At 32.8% G+C, this 17,969-nt stretch overlaps 1 protein-coding gene and 1 long non-coding RNA gene across 2 annotated transcripts; both read left to right on the forward strand.

Annotated features, from left to right (window-relative positions):
- The first annotated feature begins 7,007 nt into the window (after positions 1 to 7,007).
- On the forward strand, positions 7,008 to 10,948 carry LOC107613670 (uncharacterized). Its single transcript, XR_001614131.3, has 6 exons — positions 7,008 to 7,715; positions 8,320 to 8,374; positions 8,530 to 8,595; positions 8,700 to 8,783; positions 10,094 to 10,331; positions 10,685 to 10,948. It is a non-coding gene; the product is annotated as an uncharacterized LOC107613670 (long non-coding RNA).
- Positions 10,949 to 17,123: 6,175 nt separating this feature from the next.
- Positions 17,124 to 17,969, forward strand: LOC107613122 (conglutin-7). The gene has a single exon (XM_016314980.3). It carries the CDS (start codon positions 17,200 to 17,202, stop codon positions 17,716 to 17,718), a length of 519 nt encoding a protein of 172 aa, XP_016170466.1. The 5' UTR covers positions 17,124 to 17,199; the 3' UTR covers positions 17,719 to 17,969.

The raw sequence follows: 17,969 nt of genomic DNA on the forward strand, positions 1-17,969 counted from the left end.
AAAGAGTGAAGGGAATGGTAGAATGTATGAAATGCAACCTATGAATGCAACTAAATGCAGAATGCTTTTTCTACTTGGTGAAGAGTAAATAAATCCTTCAAGAAGAAATATGAACTGGATCTCACTAATTCAAATCACAAAATAAAATACAAGTGAGCTTGCAAGAAGAAAATAGCTCATGAAAGCCGGGAACAAAGAATCGAGCATCGAACTCTCACTGGAAGTGTATGCACTCTAATCACTCATGTGTTTAAGGTTCGATTCTCTCAATTCTCTACTAACCTTGCTTTCTAAGGCTTGCTCTTCATCTAACAATCAACAAAAATTTAATGCACAGATACACATAGCAAGAGGTCTTTTAAGGGTTGTAATGGGGTTAGGGTCAAGGTAGGATTGTATTTGGCCAAGTGGACTAAAATCTGAATCCTTAATTAACTTAAACTTTCCACTTAACTTTAGACAATCCATGTAATCATAATACCACATCTAACTATGCATTAACCATATTTTCCACATATTCATGCATTCTAATTTCAAGTACAGTACATATGCATTGCTTTCACCACTTACTTTGGGGCATTTTGTCCCCTTTTGCTTAATTGCTCTTTTTCTTTTCTTTTTCTCTTTTTTTTTCTTCTTTTTTTTATATTTTATAATATTTTTTTTCTTTTCTTTTATTTTTCTCAATGCATATGATTAAATTATTGGATGCATGAATCATGTCCTAAACATTTCTTTCACTAACATACTCAATTCTCAAACCAAATGTTTTCAAACCCACTTTCCCACATTTAATTCATGAGCATTCTCACTAGTCTAAGCTAACCAAGGATTCAAATTAAGGACATTATTATTTTTCGCTTAGAGTTAATGATGTGCTAAAGTAAAGAACAAAAGGGTATAATAGGCTCAAAATTGGTTTGCAAGAGATAATGAAGGGTTAAGGCCATATGGGTATGTAAGCTCAGTGAAACAAAGGCCTCAATCATATAAGTGCATGCATGCATCAAACAATGGAAATATAGAATTAAGCAAGACAAATATCACAATTTTAGAGAGAACAACACACACAAAAATAAAATATTGGTTGATAAAATGCAACCAATCAAATAAGTTCAAAATCTCACTGGTTTTGTGTGTTCGAGCTCTAAACCATGTTCCAGTATAATATTTATTCAAACAAGTTTAACAAAAAGTTTTAATTTAAATTAGTGAAATACTCTAAAAAGTTTCTTGAAAAAGAAAATATTACTTCAACCAAGTAGTAAAATATGCACAAAACCAAAAAAATATGCAATCAAACATGTAAATGCAACAATGAACTAACAAATAAAGTAAAATATTGGTGTTGAGAAGAAAATAACTAACCCATGGAGATCGATATCGACCTCCCCACACTTAAAGATTGCACCATCCTCGGTGCATACTAAGATGTGCAAGTGGACGGGTTTTTCCAACTAATGCTTTTCTTCCAGAGAATGTGCAGATGGACTTGTCTGTCTCCCCATGTAAACGTCTTCTGGTTCCCTTCCGGGTGGCCATCCTGAAAGAAAAAGGGAAGAAAAGTAACCCAGAAATAAAGATAAGAAAATAAATGAAGTATGGGTGGGTTAATGCCAATTGATAAGGGTCTCATTTACATGGAAGCTTCAACATGTACGTGAGAAAATAATAGAAGCACATGGCATACCAATGGTGCAAAATTTGCAACAATGGGGAAGAGAGTGGGGAAGGAGAGATAATATAAATTCATGTCAATGCAAAAGTAATACAGATATAAAAGATTGGCATTGATTTAAATAATATTACCCAATCAGAATAAAACAAGTCACTAAGCATCCAAAATAATTCAAGAGAAGATGCAACAGTTAAATAAGAAAATTCAACACCAACAGAAAAGTAATAAATTTAGAAAAGAAAGTAAAAATATGCACAAAATTAAAATGTAATGAATGAAAGTATGTAAATAAATTAAGTAAAATAGAATGAAGGTGAAAAAGAATGAGAAGTGAAAGAAATAAAGTAAGAAAAAAAGAAGAAAGAAGGAAAGATAGAAGAAATTAGGATTAGAAAAGAAAAGATAAGATAATTGGTGCTGATTTGGATAAGTTGTGCGGCGCAGGCGACGCGGACGCGTGAGTGATGCGGTCGCGTGGTGTGTGATAAGGTCAAGTGACGCGGACGCGTGGGTCACGCAATCGCGTGGCCGCATTTGTGCGATTGGCGCGAGTGCAGCCTCGCGTTCGCGCAACTCTCTGTTCGAAACTCTTTTCACCAAATTTTTGGGTGACGCAGTTGCGTGGCTGACGCAATCACGTGGATGGCCATTTTTGGAAAACGACGCGGCCGCGTGGGAAACGCGTTCGCGTGGGAGGGATTGGGCTTCCAGCACGAGTCCAGCCCCATTCCAGCCCAACATACTGCCATACACCCCTTTACGTCGATTTTACAGAGCCACGCATTCGCGTGGGTGACGCGGACGCGTGGGGAAGCTATTTTTCAAATGACGCGGCCGCGTCGGCGACGCGGTTGCGTGGGCATATTTGTGCCTAAGGCACGCCTCCAGCTACACTCTCGCGTGACTCTCTGTTCACTTTTCTTTTATTCCTAATGCACTTGTAACGCGAACGCGTCAGCGGCGCTTACGCGTCGCGTGCATTTTTTTTATGCAAATGCAAAAATGCAGGTGAATATGCAAAAATTATAAATGAACACTAGTAAAAATGAAATAAAATAAGATTAAGAATAAAAAGGAACGAATATACCATGGTGGGTTGTCTCCCACCTAGCACTTTTAGTTAAAGTCCTTAAGTTGGACATGTGCTGAGTTCCTTGTCATGGCGGCTTGTGCTTGAACTCGTCTTGAAACTTCCTCCAATGCTTGGACTTCCAATAAGCTCTATCAATACTAAGTAAATTCCTCAAGCTTTGATGGGGTTCTTCACAAGCTTTGAGCTCCCAAAGTTGATCCTCATATATTCCTGGATCCCAAATCTTGTTTCTACACCCGTCTTCAAGTTGATTATCATGATTCCATCTGGGTGGTTCAGCTTTAGAATTCTCACTGAAGCGTCCAAACAACTTCCTAGACCTATTCAATTGAGCTCTACACCAACCTTTGCGTTTAAACTTAAAGCTTCCAACTATAATGAACCTTGCAGGACAATTCTTACCACTGACCATCTTCCTCTTACTCTTAATGTCACAAAGAGCTCTAAGCTGACCATCCATCTCTAGTAGCCCATATTCAAGTGGGAAAGTAAAGGTCACAGATAAGATTTTGACCCACTTGAACGTTGTGTTGGATGGTAATGGCCTTGGGAGAGGTATTTCGAACGAATTCGCAAGCTCTACTCCCTTGTGCTCTTCTCTGACAACTTCTACCTCCTTGTAAGCTTCTTCAATTTCAACCTCTTCCTCTTGGTAGCTTTCTTCCAATTCAATCTCCTCTTCACTGCTTTCCAAGGGCATGGAAGGTTGTGCTTCTTCTTCTTGAATCTCCATCTCTTGATCGACCTCTTCCAAGTCCTTAACCATGACATGCCTTGGAGGTTGTATACCCTCCTCAACATCAAATGCAACCGTCTTGGAAGGAGGCTCTATGTCTTGACTTTCCCATGGAGGTTCAACATCTCCCAAGTCTTCAACCACTTCTTCCTCTTCGATAATTACTGCTTTGTCCAGTAGTTTTAATATAAAATCGTATTCATCCTTGATGATTTTCTTTCCATGACAACTCCTTTCAACTATTCTTTCATCTTCAAGGGTCTCTCCTATCTCCACATTTTGGGCCTCCTCTTGCTCTAAGACAAAATCAGACTCCTCCTTGATGTCTTCCTTCACTAATTCTTCAACCACTACTTCGACTTCAAGGGTCTTTACTACCTTCACCTTTAGGGCCTCCTCTAGCTCCTTATGAAGTATGGATTCGCGAAGATGATCCCTTCTCTCTTGTTCCATGTCAATAGCATCATTGGGACCATGTTGCTCTTGGATTGATGGATGTGGGTGCTCTTCCATGGATGGTGGTGATGGGATGGAGAGATCATTCTGTGGTTAAAAAGGAAGTGCACTAGAGCTTGAGGGGTTATTATTGAAGGTATTTGGTGGTCCGATTTAGGAGACGAGAGCTTGTATAGTAGAGTTTAGATCGGTAAGTGCTTTCTCCATGGAGGTTTGGGGTGGATAGGAGGGTTCATTTGTTGGGAGAAAGGGTTCATGGTAGGAAGGTGGTTCATCTTGATAATGATAAGGAGATGGTGTATATTGAGGTGGTGGTTCATGAGAGTAGTTGTGTTGGAATGGGGGTGGTTCTGTGTATGGTTCATTTGGCTCATAAGGTGGTTGGTATGGTGGATACGGGTTAGGGTCATATGGAGGTGAATTATGGAAAGGGGCTTGTGAGTATGGTGGTCTAAAGTCATGTTGAGGAAATGGTTCATAGGCATATGGTGGTGGTTGTTAATAATCAAAAGAGCGCTCACCATAGCCATTGCCTTGATATGCATCACAGAACGGTTGTTGATAGTCCATTGGAGGTGGTTGTTGCCATGAGGGTTGATCAAATCCTTGTGGCTCCTCCCATCTTTGATTGTTCCAACCTTGATGTCTGTTCTCATTGTAATTTCCTCTTCCTGCAACATAATTATAACCAGACTCATAGCAAAAGGGGTGAGAGTTCATAGTAGTAGGAGAAAATAGAAACAAAAACTAACAAAAAGAAAATATTTTGAAAAAGATTTGAATTTTTAAAATTTAAAACTAAGATAAGATAAGATAAAAATTTTAAAATAAAAATCTGAAAAAAAAAATTTTTCGAAAAAAAATCAATTTAAAAGCAAATATTTACAATAACCTATAATAAGGCACACGTTTGCAATTCCCCAGCAACGGCGCCATTTTGATGATCGGATTTCCTGTCGGTAAAGAAATTCACAAATATATTATTGCGTTGCAAGTATAGTTTCTAAAGCAACAGAAAATCCTTTCGTACAAACGTTTTGTTTGTCACTTAAGCAAACCCAATAAAATTTATAAACCGAAGTATTTAAACCTCGGGTCGTCTTCTCAAGGAATTGCAGGGAAGTATAATTTATTAGTGGTTATGGAAAACAGTATTTTCTTGGGTTTTGAAAAGGTTTGAACAAGGAAAATAAATCGCAGGAATTAATAAATTAATATCTAATAAAACTCTTGGTAAGGTGTGAAAATCTAGAAGTCCTATCCTAGTTATCCTTATCGATGGTGATGAGAATTGAGTTTTAACCCCACTTAGTTAACATTTACTAAAGCAAAGGAAAGTCAAGTGGACTAATTGGTTTGATCCTCAAGTCTTAGCCAATTCCTAAGAAAGGACTAGAGTTATTGGAATTCAATTCAATTGGCAAAAATAACAATTATCAATCACGATGAGTTTGATAACTCAAGAGTCTCCAATTAATCAATTAAAGCCAAGAATATAAAAAGCTGAATAAGAATCATAAATGTGAAATACCTCAATTGCATTAATAATAGAAAATAAATCTAAACATAAAGAGTTCATGAACTAATTTGATAAAATAAATAAAAGGAACATTGAACCTGTAATGAAGATAAGCAGTCCTAAAATTGAGAGAAATCCTAATCCTAATCCTAAGAGAGAGGAGAGAACCTCTCTCTCTCTAAAAACTACATCTAAAACCTAAATTTGTGAATTATGGAAGACATCCTTCATGAATGGATGCATTTCCCCACTTTATAGCCTCTAATCTGAGTTTTCTGGGCCGAAAACTGGGTCAAAAACAGCCCAGAAATCGCCCCCAGTGATTTCTGTTACGTTCAGGTCATGGCAAAGTGACGCGGAGGCGTCGTCCACGCATTTGCGTCGCCTGGGGTCAAGGCAGCTATGTCAAATTATATATCGTTGCGAAGCCCCAGACGTTAGATTTCCAACACAACTGAAACCATCTCATTTGGACCTTTGTAGCTCAAGTTATGACCGTTTGAGTGCGAAGAGGTCAGGCTGGACAACTTAGCAATTTCTTCAACTTCTTCTATTCCTTCCACTTTTGCATGCTTTCTTTCCATCCTCTGAGCCATTCCTGCCCTGTAATCTCTGAAATCACTTAACACACATATCACGGCATCGAATGATAATAAGAGAGGATTAAAGTTAGTAATTTAAAGGCCAAAGAAGTATGTTTTCAATCATAGCACAAAATCAGGAAGGAAAACGTAAAACATGCGAATAATATGAATAAGTGGGTAAAGAGTTGATAAAAACCACTCAATTGAGCACAAGATAAACCATGAAATAGTGGTTTATCAATGCACTACCCTAATAGGACGGCGATCTTCAAGAAGAAGACAAAATCGACGTGGACAAAAAAGAGGAAGACGAGTTCGATGATCAAAAAAGTTAATCCGTCGGATTATACAGTAACTTTCAACAAATTGTGTTATATATTCCGTTGCTAAATTAGACAATAAATATTTTCTGACAAAATTTATACCGTCGCATTTACTCAGCCGCTAAATCTAACGATATTTAATATGAGAGAGGTGCAACTACCCCATGTAGTTACTGTTTCTGTTCCTTGAGTTTGGACTTTAGCTCCGTCCAAGTACCAAAAACAAAATGCATTTGATTCGAATCCTATAACATTCCTTAAAAAGAAGGTTATGCTCACAGTGGAATTCCTACGTGGCGTTTCTCATATTGCTCTGGCTTTGTCCGCCACATACCAATGATATTTTGAAATATTTTGAATTTTGAATTCAAAATAAATTTGGAAAAAAAATCATTCCCATTATTTACGTTCTCTCTCCATTAGCTGTCTCTTTACCCTTATTACGTTACCATTCCTATACGAAACTATTCTCATTACACTTCATAAACATGACATTTTTCAATTCATTCATACACCTTCCTTTTTGTCTGTATTCATTTGTTTTTTTTCTCTTGCTTTTATATTCCACCAGATCTACAAATTTGTGTGTTTCAGAATTCAAATTTTGAATTGAAAAATACCATGAATTATTTCCTCTCAGTCTCAGTCTCTTCCCAATTGTTTCCTCTCTTGAAGCTCCGCTGGCCAACGGCGATCCCTCCGCCCGGTTGATGAAGCGGCCGTGCATCGTGTGGATGCCTCGGCTGCACGACGACTTCATTGCCGTGATGGACGCGACTGTGGCGGTGGTAGGGTTTTGCTGGTTGACGAGGCAGCGACGATTATATTTTTCTTCTGCATCTCAGCATCTTAATGCGTCGGTGGATTCACACACCTCCCTCACTTCTTTTTTATCCCGGTCAAATTCTTCAATTAAGCATCTCTCTTTCTTTGTTATGTGTCCGAGTATCTTCCACCTCCTTCTTCCGAAGAAAGTTTGAATTTGAATTTTGAATTGAAAGATAATTTCATTTTTCTATATTAAGAGAATTTTATTTTGTCCTTTTCATTTGTTTTCTTGGTTGGCGATACTGGAATCCAGGTTGTGAAGAATTTCACTCATGGAATCCATGGGAACGGTGCTTTTGTGCATTTCGGACAAGGATTCCAAAGGAATAGGTTACTTCTTCTGCTTTGAGTTTGCACACCAAGAAAATGCTCCCGATGAAGGCAGAGACAAACATGCTTCTCATGAGTAGAGCGTCCAACTACAACACTTCTTAATTTGCCATGACCTTTGACGAGGATTCCATGGATCGCAGCAAGGTCTTCGTCAACGCCTTGCAGGTTCTCTCTAATTCTCCTTTTAACTGTTTCATTCTCAGCTCAGATTTGCATTTATTTTTCACTGTCTTGATCTTTTGACTTTTGGTTACTCTCTGGTTTGATAGCGAAGATGAATTCTATTTGGCAGATAAAATACGGTGATAATGGCGTCATTTCTTAAGCTGTGCGCTTGCATTGCTAATTACAGTTGTTGACTTAAATTTGAAACCTCAATTATATATGTTTTTGAAGAGTTTTGTTATTGTAAATTGCCTTTGCGTATGTGAAAAATATGACGGGTGGAAGAAGTTGCATTAAAATCTGGGATGGAAGTAAGAAACAATGGTGTTGAGTTCGAAAGGGGAATCTTATCATGTTACTGGAAATTTGAGATATCTTATACATTAGATGATTATAATTGAGGTTAATTTTGACTTATAGTTGATCCAAATTATACTAATTTGTGGCATTAAGTAGGTTGAAACTCCGAATGATATAATTTTTTTTTGTCGATTTTTACAGTATTATGTTACCTATATATGACTCATTCTCTTTTTATTCTTTCTGGTTTGTTGAGTTTGAGATTCAGTTCCTTATCTACCTGCTGAAATTTTGGCATTTGCAGTGGCAAGCTATATACAGAAAGGGGAAGCATTTGTCAATTATTAGTTTATTACCTGGTAACTTAATTATTACATTAGATGCCATTAATTGTTGAACTTTTCTTAGAAATTAGAACCCATTAAACGTTGCTTCTACAACAGCCAATATTCATTGTTCTTAACTTAATCATTGAGAGACTGTTGATTTTCTTTACTGCCCCTATCTTTTTTAGGAAATTAACTACTGAGATATCAGGACTCCAACGGAGAGAAAGATCTTGAAACTGAATTTAAAAAAGGTATTTTGTTGTCTATGTGAATTCTTAATGCTTTAGTATTTCTCTCAATTATTGCAGAAGACTGATTTGGGATATTTCACTTTTCATTCATTTGAACTACAAAGCATTCTGAGATTGTTTCACCTTGCACCCTCCAAGAGAGAAATTCAGATTCTCAAAGATGTTAGTGGAATAATAGAACTATCAAGGTAATAAATTAATTCTCATTTATTTCAGTTATATTTGACGAGTATAATGAGGGCAATTTATCCTTAGTTTCTGAACAGTAATTTTATTTTTGAAAAACTGATATTTGAATCCCTGCACATTTTTTTCTGGGAAAACTACATTATTTTCTAACACTTGCAGGGAAACTTGACTGTGACTTAAGATTTGTTCCTATTTCATTATGATTTCTTTTGATTTTTTCTCCTATATAATTAGTTACTACCTCCAATGTATCTAAATATTATTTTTTCCGAATTGTTAACAAAAGGGCATTTGCAGAGTAATTTTCTCTAAGCTTTCTCTTTGTCAGTGCAAATTTATTGTTTTTTTTTGTTTTTTACTGTTTATATTTTTTATATTTTGGTTTTTTTTTAATTCCTTTTTTTCCTTCAGTTTGTTTCTCATGCCAACATTTATTTTCCTCTTCTTTGTCAAGTACAAAGTGCATAAAATTTCAAATTTAAATTTTGAATTGAAAAAAAGCAATCATTTCTCTTTGCTTCAAAACAAATTTATTTAATTTTTTCTGTTGTCTGTGAAATTATAAGTGCTATTTGATTGTTGATACTATGTTTTGTAATTTAGTTAAATCCTACTGTAATGTCAGAGATTTAGGTTAAATCATGAAGTGTAAACATTTCTAAAAGTAAAAAATTCAGTAGAATTTGGATTCTGCTTACTATACTCTTAAAAATACTAAGAAAAAGAAATATATGCAAAGCAGCAAGTATGTATGTGTGAGTGAGTGAGGTTTACAAATCACAAAAGACAATTTGTAATGGTGCTGGGATTATGAGAATAAAAATTGCATGGTCGGCAATGGTATCTTTTGTAGCCTAAGGGGAAAAAAAAAGGGACCCCACGCTTTTGTGTTAGGAATAAACAAACAATAAAGACAATCTGCAAACTAGAATTTCTTTTATATATCAGGTCCATGTGAATGGATTGAGTGTCATAACATTTTCCCTTTTCTGAAGTTCATAGATAGAACTTGAGAATCAGATTTAGTTTTCTTTTTTTTTTATATTTTTTTCTCATCAAAATGATCTATGTTGTAACTTAGTAACCAGATTTAGTTTGTATATAAAGGATTTGTAACTTAGTAACCAGCAAATTGTTTACTATTTGATATAATACATGAAAGTATATTCAATTTTGTGTTTATGTATTATTCTGAAATAAGTTTGAGTACTAGAAAAATTATTTTCTAAGGTGTTTAGTCTGATTAAATTTCTTAATAAGTGTCGTTGAGTTAGATACTTCTTAATTAAGTATGAACTTTTATTGACAGGTTGTGATTGCACTGATGATACAGTTTGTGTGTAAGACTGCAACCCTGGCCGCTTGATTCTAAAGTCACTTCTTTAAAAGCTCATATGTCATTTATATGGTATCCTAATGATGAGGATGTTGCTAGTAGCACTGTTGCTGGAGGCGGTGCTCCTATTACGGTCATGGCGGTAAAGGAATTAGAAGGAGAGGATGGCGAGGCAATGATAAAGTCAGTTCCGCGTGAACATAAAGAAAAGGTTTTGAATTTATTCGTTTGTTTTATTTTGTTTCCGAGTTGTTGATTATGTTCTTCTTTCTTTACTTAATATTACGTGCGTCTTATTTTGAAATAATATTGTTACAATAGAATATAAAATAGGGAGGAAACTGTTAATAGAATACAACTTGAGCAGTCAATGGTTTTGTAACTTGTTTTGCAGATTTACACTTTTTGACTGCTGTGAATTCTTTCAATTTTCGTGATGTTCATTTGGGTTTAGCATCTAAAATTTTCTACCGGTTTGTGCTATTATTAGGGGAATCCTTCGGCAGATATTTTATTCGACCGTATTTTTTTTTAGGATTAATCTGAGTATTCTTATCATTACAGGAGATCATCAATCCTTTATTTGAGAAAGGAGATACTCTCAAGAACTGTTTCATCTTTGATGCTTTTTATGGGCAGGGAATTATAGGGAACATTTTCAACATTTGGTAACTTACTTATGACTGAAGCACCACACTCCCTAAGTTTGGAAGATTAACACTGTTCGGATGAAATTGACTCCTTTAATTACACAATGTTCTGGTTATTGTTGATTATTAATTTATATTTGAGTTTTCTGATTAATCTAGGCTAATTTTCAATTTACTGTTTTTCTTGCTGTAATAGACACGAATAAAACGATTACATGTTGTAGACATTGCGCTTATTAAAAACATGTTTGTTTTCTTTGAAATACAGTAGTTGGTACACGTGATTTATATGGTATTATATAAATCACAAACTCAAATTTCATTCTAACTTTCTTTCTCATGTCGTACTCATGCCAATCTTTTATAATATTTTGGTACGGTCCGACTTTTTTTAATGAAAACGGTCATACACAAATCCGTTTGTGAAATTACTTTTCACAGTTTGCATTTGTTTTTGTAAGTGCTCTGAATTCAGTATCATGGTTTCACACCATTTTTGTCAATGAACAAAAAAAAAACAGGAACTGATAATAAAAGTTAATCTTAGGAAGAACTGATCATATTTGCTTTGACTGACATAGGATGATCGCAGACAAAAAATTTAAAAGTATTGCATTATGAATAGAATATTTTTCATCTTTCTTCACATATGATTCAATTTGGCTTGTACCATATTAAGTTTATATCATATTAAGTATCTTGATAATGATGTTGAGTATTGCTCATTGATTTTGGTAGAAAAAATTGATTAAATTTTATCTCATGTTCTTATGTCCAAGTAGTCATATTGTCCATCAGAATTGCTTAGTATTAGAGAATGTAAACCATTCTCATCTTATAGCAATTTTGTTTGGTTAAATCCCATTGTCACATAAATATTATCATCAATTTACTTTATCAACGTATATTTTTTTTGTAAGTTTATTTTACTAATATTTTTTCTTGCTTTTTTTTTCGCATTTTAAATTTGGTATTAACTATTATGAAAGTATTTTTTTGTCTAAAAAATGATTAAATAATATAAAAAGGCATGGTACATAAGAGTTTTGGAACAAATGAAAAATGAAAAAATACTTTCAAATGATGGAACGATTTTGTATAGTTTTCATAATATGAAAAAAAAAGGTTTTATTATTGTAATGCAAATTAGGTTGTACTTTGACATTAGATTTTTAAGTAGTTCTGATCATTTTAAATTTTTTTTTGTACTTTAGTATTTTCTATTCACAACTTTATTACACAATTATATTATAATATAGTTATTATAATTAAATAAATTTTAAATTTTATCTTATATATTCTTACATTTTTCTATAATGTTCAAAAAACTAAAGTAATTTAAATATTTTTAATTAGCGATCCAATTCATTATAAAACACTCATATATATGTTAATAACATAAAAACACTTTCATGATGAATATTTTTATTAAACTTACCATACCCGTGCATCGCACGGCCAATTCACTAGTTCTCACTATAACTAGGAAGTTGATATATGAAATTTACGAAAAAAGAATGGGATGTGTGCGTATTAATGTAATTTGACCCAAAAAAAAGATTCAATAAAAATATCCGAAACATACTTTAAATTAGTCATAACTCATAAAAATTAAGTCCCAACAAAAAATAGTTATTAAAAATACTTTAGTTTAATAAATTGATCGTGACTTAGCTTTGCTTTTTTTTTTTTTTGTCACGGACTTAGTTTCATATATGTGGATTATCAAACGGACCAATCATCCAAAAACATAAGTCCAATTTTTTTTTTTTTTACCGAAACCATTAAGTAAAAAGAGAGTTCAAATTTTGGTAACCTTGGGAGCAGTTCTGTTTAATTTTGTTAATTGTATCATGATCTGATACAACTGCTAGTGTTCACTTCCATATCAAGCTTCAATTACTAAGAAAATTTCCTCAAGCCAAAATTATTATGCGTAAAACTCTAGCAATATGATTAATGAATGATATTAATATTATATTATGATCGTTTTGTCATTAATTCAATAATAATAATCATTAAATTTGTCAGTTATAAATTTAGAATCAAGACAAATAAAATTAAATGACGACTCATCTAATAAAGACAGCTATAATTTATCTTGAGTAACATATATATATATAGCCTTTTTGTTTTAAACTTTCACTTTCAATGTATATACAACAATTAACAAATAAAAATATATATTATCTGCATATAAAATATTAACCACTAGGTATTTATATATAAATGTGTATTATTTAATTTATTTTTAAAATATATTTTATATTTCAATATACATTTTATATAAATTGTTTATTGGTGGTTGATTTGTTACGGATAGCCGGTATAGGTAGCATGGTCGATAAACAAATCATGTATATTGCATTGTTAATAATTTGTTATTAGTGACATCAAAGTAAAGAGGGTTACATGGAAGCACACAAACAACCAACGAGTCAAACACACCCACCTTTCATCCACATCCACTCCTTCCCCTTCCACGTTCATCACACGCATGCAGCAACACACACCCTTTGATAATTACGTGCATGCACCACTCTACTCTTCAATCACCATCACATACATGCAAAGTGATTATTATGGTACTTAAATAACGTTGCCTAATTTATTAAAAATAAGTACACTCGACTTCACGTGAAGTTAATAGTTGAGAATCGTTAGATAATTTGACTAATTTAACTGAGTTTTCACCTTAAAAATAACTGCCAATGAGTTATATTTTAAATAATATAATCTCTTTATATTCATCTAAAAAAACATGAATTCAAGTCTTCTTATTTTTAATAAAAAATTATTAAAAATAATTAAAATTAATATTTAATTTTAAATAGAAAAAAAATAATTTTTAAATATTTAATATTCATTTTAAAAAGGTTCCAATCTCAGGGGAAAAGTTGTTTTTATTCCTAATATTTTCATGATGAGTGACCACCGTGAAAAAGTGGGCGATAATAATTGCAGTGGCAGTTAGAGATGGTAAAAAAGTTCGAATCCACGCAAGAGTTATCCGTGACAAAAAAAAAAAAAAAAAAAATAGAGATCCGTTAGGTTTCTACTGAGACGAGAATCCATCTCCACGAATAAGCGAAAACAGGATGCAGGGATTGAAGTATTTGTCCTATAAAGACCTACTAAATTTTTGTTAGACTGTTAGAGTAAAATTATTTAAATATCTTTTATATATATATATGTTTAATTTTATTTTTTAGTTTTATTTAAAAATAAATTAATAAAGTGCATAATATCTAAATTTGCACCAACTAATTATTCAAATTTGTATCATTACAAAAAGGGAATACTATCACTAAATTATAATCATCGATCAAAATTTGTTATATTATGTTAGAATTTTTTTTATTTTATTTTGTTTTAATTTATATATTGGAGATTTAGTTGAATAATATTAAATTAAATTTAATTAATAATATTGAATGAATTTAAACTAGATTTAATTTGATAAATTTTAGTTGAATTATATAAAATTTTAAGATTTTTTTTTTATTTTTTAACGTTTAATATCCATCTGTCTCACAAAAGGATAGAGGGAAAACGTAAGGCAATTTTCTAAATAAAAACAGAGAACGGAAAAAGGATTTCCACCATATGAATATCATTGCCATTTCTAATGACAATAGAGGAGTTTGATTGGGTAATTGATGTTGAAAAATGGTATTAAATTAACCGTAAATTTAAAAAAAATTGACTAATTTTCTACGGTTAAAAATTTAAAACATTAAAAATAATTTAAAAAAATTAAAAATATTAAAATAAAAATACATACTTTATGATTTTTATTAGGAAAAGTATAAGGTATCAATATATTATTTGTTAACTTATTACTAACAATAATTAATTATTATATTTTAAATACATATATAAAGAGACACATCCAGAAAATATATTTATAAAGATACTTTTATTAAATACAGCCATAAAAAAGACATTTTTATTAGACACATTCACAAAAACACTTTCATTAAACACAATTATTAATAAGAGTTGGCAGAAGTTGATAGAAATACTGTTGATAATGTAGCGGAATTGTTTTTATTATTATTTAGGCATTCCTTAACGCTTAAGACCAAGAAAAAAAAAAAAAACCGTAGGTGCACAAATCTCTCAAATAAGAATTTCGGGTGGCAAGATGGAAAAGCACATCGATGAAGGCGTTGGAAGACTCATCGTTTTCTTGTGGCTGAAAGTGCGAAGTCTTCATTCTTGTATGGTTGCGGAGGCGCAAGAAGCTAAGATTTGGAAGAATAGTGGCGGATAAAATATGATTATAAATATTCAATCAAAATTTAAACCACATGTTGTATGAAGACAAAATCAACCCCACAAAAGCAGGTTATCCAGCTCTCTTTGTCTATCTATATACGTGTGCTAAACATAGAAGTCGCATTGCCAGCACAGTTTAGTTTGTTTTTTACTCCTTTATTTTACTCTATCTTCCTCATTTCCAAGGCTCTTAGTGTGTCATTCTTCAGCACTATACAACACACTATCTTTTCTCCTCGTCACACTATTGTCCTATTTAATTATTGAAGCACTATGTCCTCATTACCAAAAACATATATAGGATTAGGACAGAACACATTAATTATCATTTTTTTTAATAAAAAATTTACATTATGTATTTAATATGGAAATATTTTTTTATTAATAATAATATTTTGATATATATCCTTTAGCTAGCTAAACTCGTTTATTTTTTTCCCATCGATAATTTGACAAATCAATTAATTAGAATTCGAATTTTATTCAATAGTCTTCTACACTAATTAATAAATTACTGCATACACAATATAAAATTTAAACTCTTAATATCTACTTAAACTAATAAGTTGACTAGCTATACGACCAAAACAAGTTTAACATAAATATTACAACCCAAGGAAACAAACTAAAAGAAATAATGATATTTTTAGTTTTTTTACTCATTTAATGAATTCATTGTGAATACATGCATAATGAGTATTGAGATACACTCATATGTATACGATATAGGTTAAATTCATACTACAAAAAAAATACCCATTTAAATATACTTAAAAAATATAGCCAAAAATAAAAAAAAACATCTTAAATTAAGACTACACTTTTTAAACTACAAAGACGCTTTAGTGAGAGATGTCTATTCGACTGTTGTCTACGAAAACACTCATAATTTATTCACTTTTTTCTCAAATAAAAGATAAATTATTTTTTATAATATGTTTAATAGCTATATGTTGGATAAAATAGATTGTTACTATAATCAAAACTAATTCTTTATTAAAAGAATTCTCTAGTAATTTTTCAGCCAAATTTCTTTCTTTAATTTTATTTCCAAATGTAAGAAAGAAGAGGTAAAACGATATTTTCTGAAAATGAAAATCTATATAATTTATAATATCACTGGCTAGCCACAAAATAAAAAAAATGTTATTTAAAAAAAAACAGCTGAAACAAAAAGATAATTATGAAATGCAGAAATAGAAAGTGGGAACAAAACTAAAAGCAGAATAATTTTTTTACAAAACCTGCAAATATTCACATGACTAAAGCAAATAATAATTTACAAGATGAATTAATTAAAATAAATATTCTAAAAACAAGAAGAATAACACACACAATATTTTCTATGAAGGGTAAACAATAAAACTTAGAGCGAAAATAAAATAAATGCAGAGAAGGCAGAATAAGAGGACAAATATGGAGTGAAAAAGAGAAGAGAATAAGTAAAAGTAAAATCTCAACACGAGAGGAGAAGGGATGATTTGGTTTCTCTCCGGTATGTCCAGCTTTATTATTAGGGTAATTCAAATTAAATTAAGAATTAGTGTTAATTATGATGATATAATTCATTTTATCTAAATTATTAGATACTAGGAATAATTTACTTTTTATTTAAGAGAAGATGGGAGTGGAAATCACCTTAAATTTATACATATTTTCGGAGAACAGATTTTCAAACATTTAAATTTTTTTTTTTTTTGTATTGATGATATTTAATATTTTTTCTTATTCTGAAATGGAAAATGCTAGGTGTAAAAAGAAAAGAATTGATTAGTCTTGATTCAAAACTAAGGAAAAAAACATTTATGGTTTAATTTTTTTTTTTCTTGTAAAGTAGTAGAGTTAAACATCAAACAGAAGGTGCATTAAACATTGAACATCTCATTGATTATACCACATAACAACATGGCATGCTTAGGTACCAAACAAAAAGGCATCTTGGACAGTATTTGCATGAAAATGTAACGTGGAAGCACAAAATCAATTAATGAAGCAAACACAGCCACCCCACCCTCCTTCCCCCTTTCCCTTTTCCACGTACCTCACATGCAAAATCCCTCCTTTCACCTATAAATACCATCACCACCATCCACACTCAAAAAACACCACACACTCTTCAATACACATTCCATAACCACCACAACAACAATGGCCAAGCTCACCATACTAGTAGCCCTCGCCCTTTTCCTCCTCGCTGCCCACGCATCTGCGAGGCAGCAGTGGGAACTACAAGGAGACAGAAGATGCCAGAGCCAGCTCGAGAGGGCGAACCTTAGGCCCTGCGAGCAACATCTCATGCAGAAAATCCAACGTGACGAGGATTCATATGGACGGGACCCGTACAGCCCTAGTCAGGATCCGTACAGCCCTAGTCAGGACCCGGACAGACGTGATCCGTACAGCCCTAGTCCATATGATCGGAGAGGCGCTGGATCCTCTCAGCACCAAGAGAGGTGTTGCAATGAGCTGAACGAGTTTGAGAACAACCAAAGGTGCATGTGCGAGGCATTGCAACAGATAATGGAGAACCAGAGCGATAGGTTGCAGGGGAGGCAACAGGAGCAACAGTTCAAGAGGGAGCTCAGGAACTTGCCTCAACAGTGCGGCCTCAGGGCACCACAGCGTTGCGACTTGGAAGTCGAAAGTGGCGGCAGAGACAGATACTAAACACCTATCTCAAAAAAAGAAAAGAAAAGAAAAGAAAATAGCTTATATATAAGCTATTATCTATGGTAATGTTAGTTTTGGTAATAATAAAGATCATCACTATATGAATGTGTTGATCGTGTTAACTAAGGCAAGCTTAGGTTATATGAGCACCTTTAGAGTGCTTTTATGGCGTTGTCTATGTTTTGTTGCTGCAGAGTTGTAACCATCTTGAAATAATATAAAAAGATCATGTTTTGTTTTGGCGAGTA

This window comes from Arachis ipaensis, chromosome B8, assembly GCF_059453495.1.
Source record: "Arachis ipaensis isolate K30076 ecotype BB chromosome B8, ASM5945349v1, whole genome shotgun sequence".
Taxonomy (NCBI): domain Eukaryota; kingdom Viridiplantae; phylum Streptophyta; class Magnoliopsida; order Fabales; family Fabaceae; genus Arachis; species Arachis ipaensis.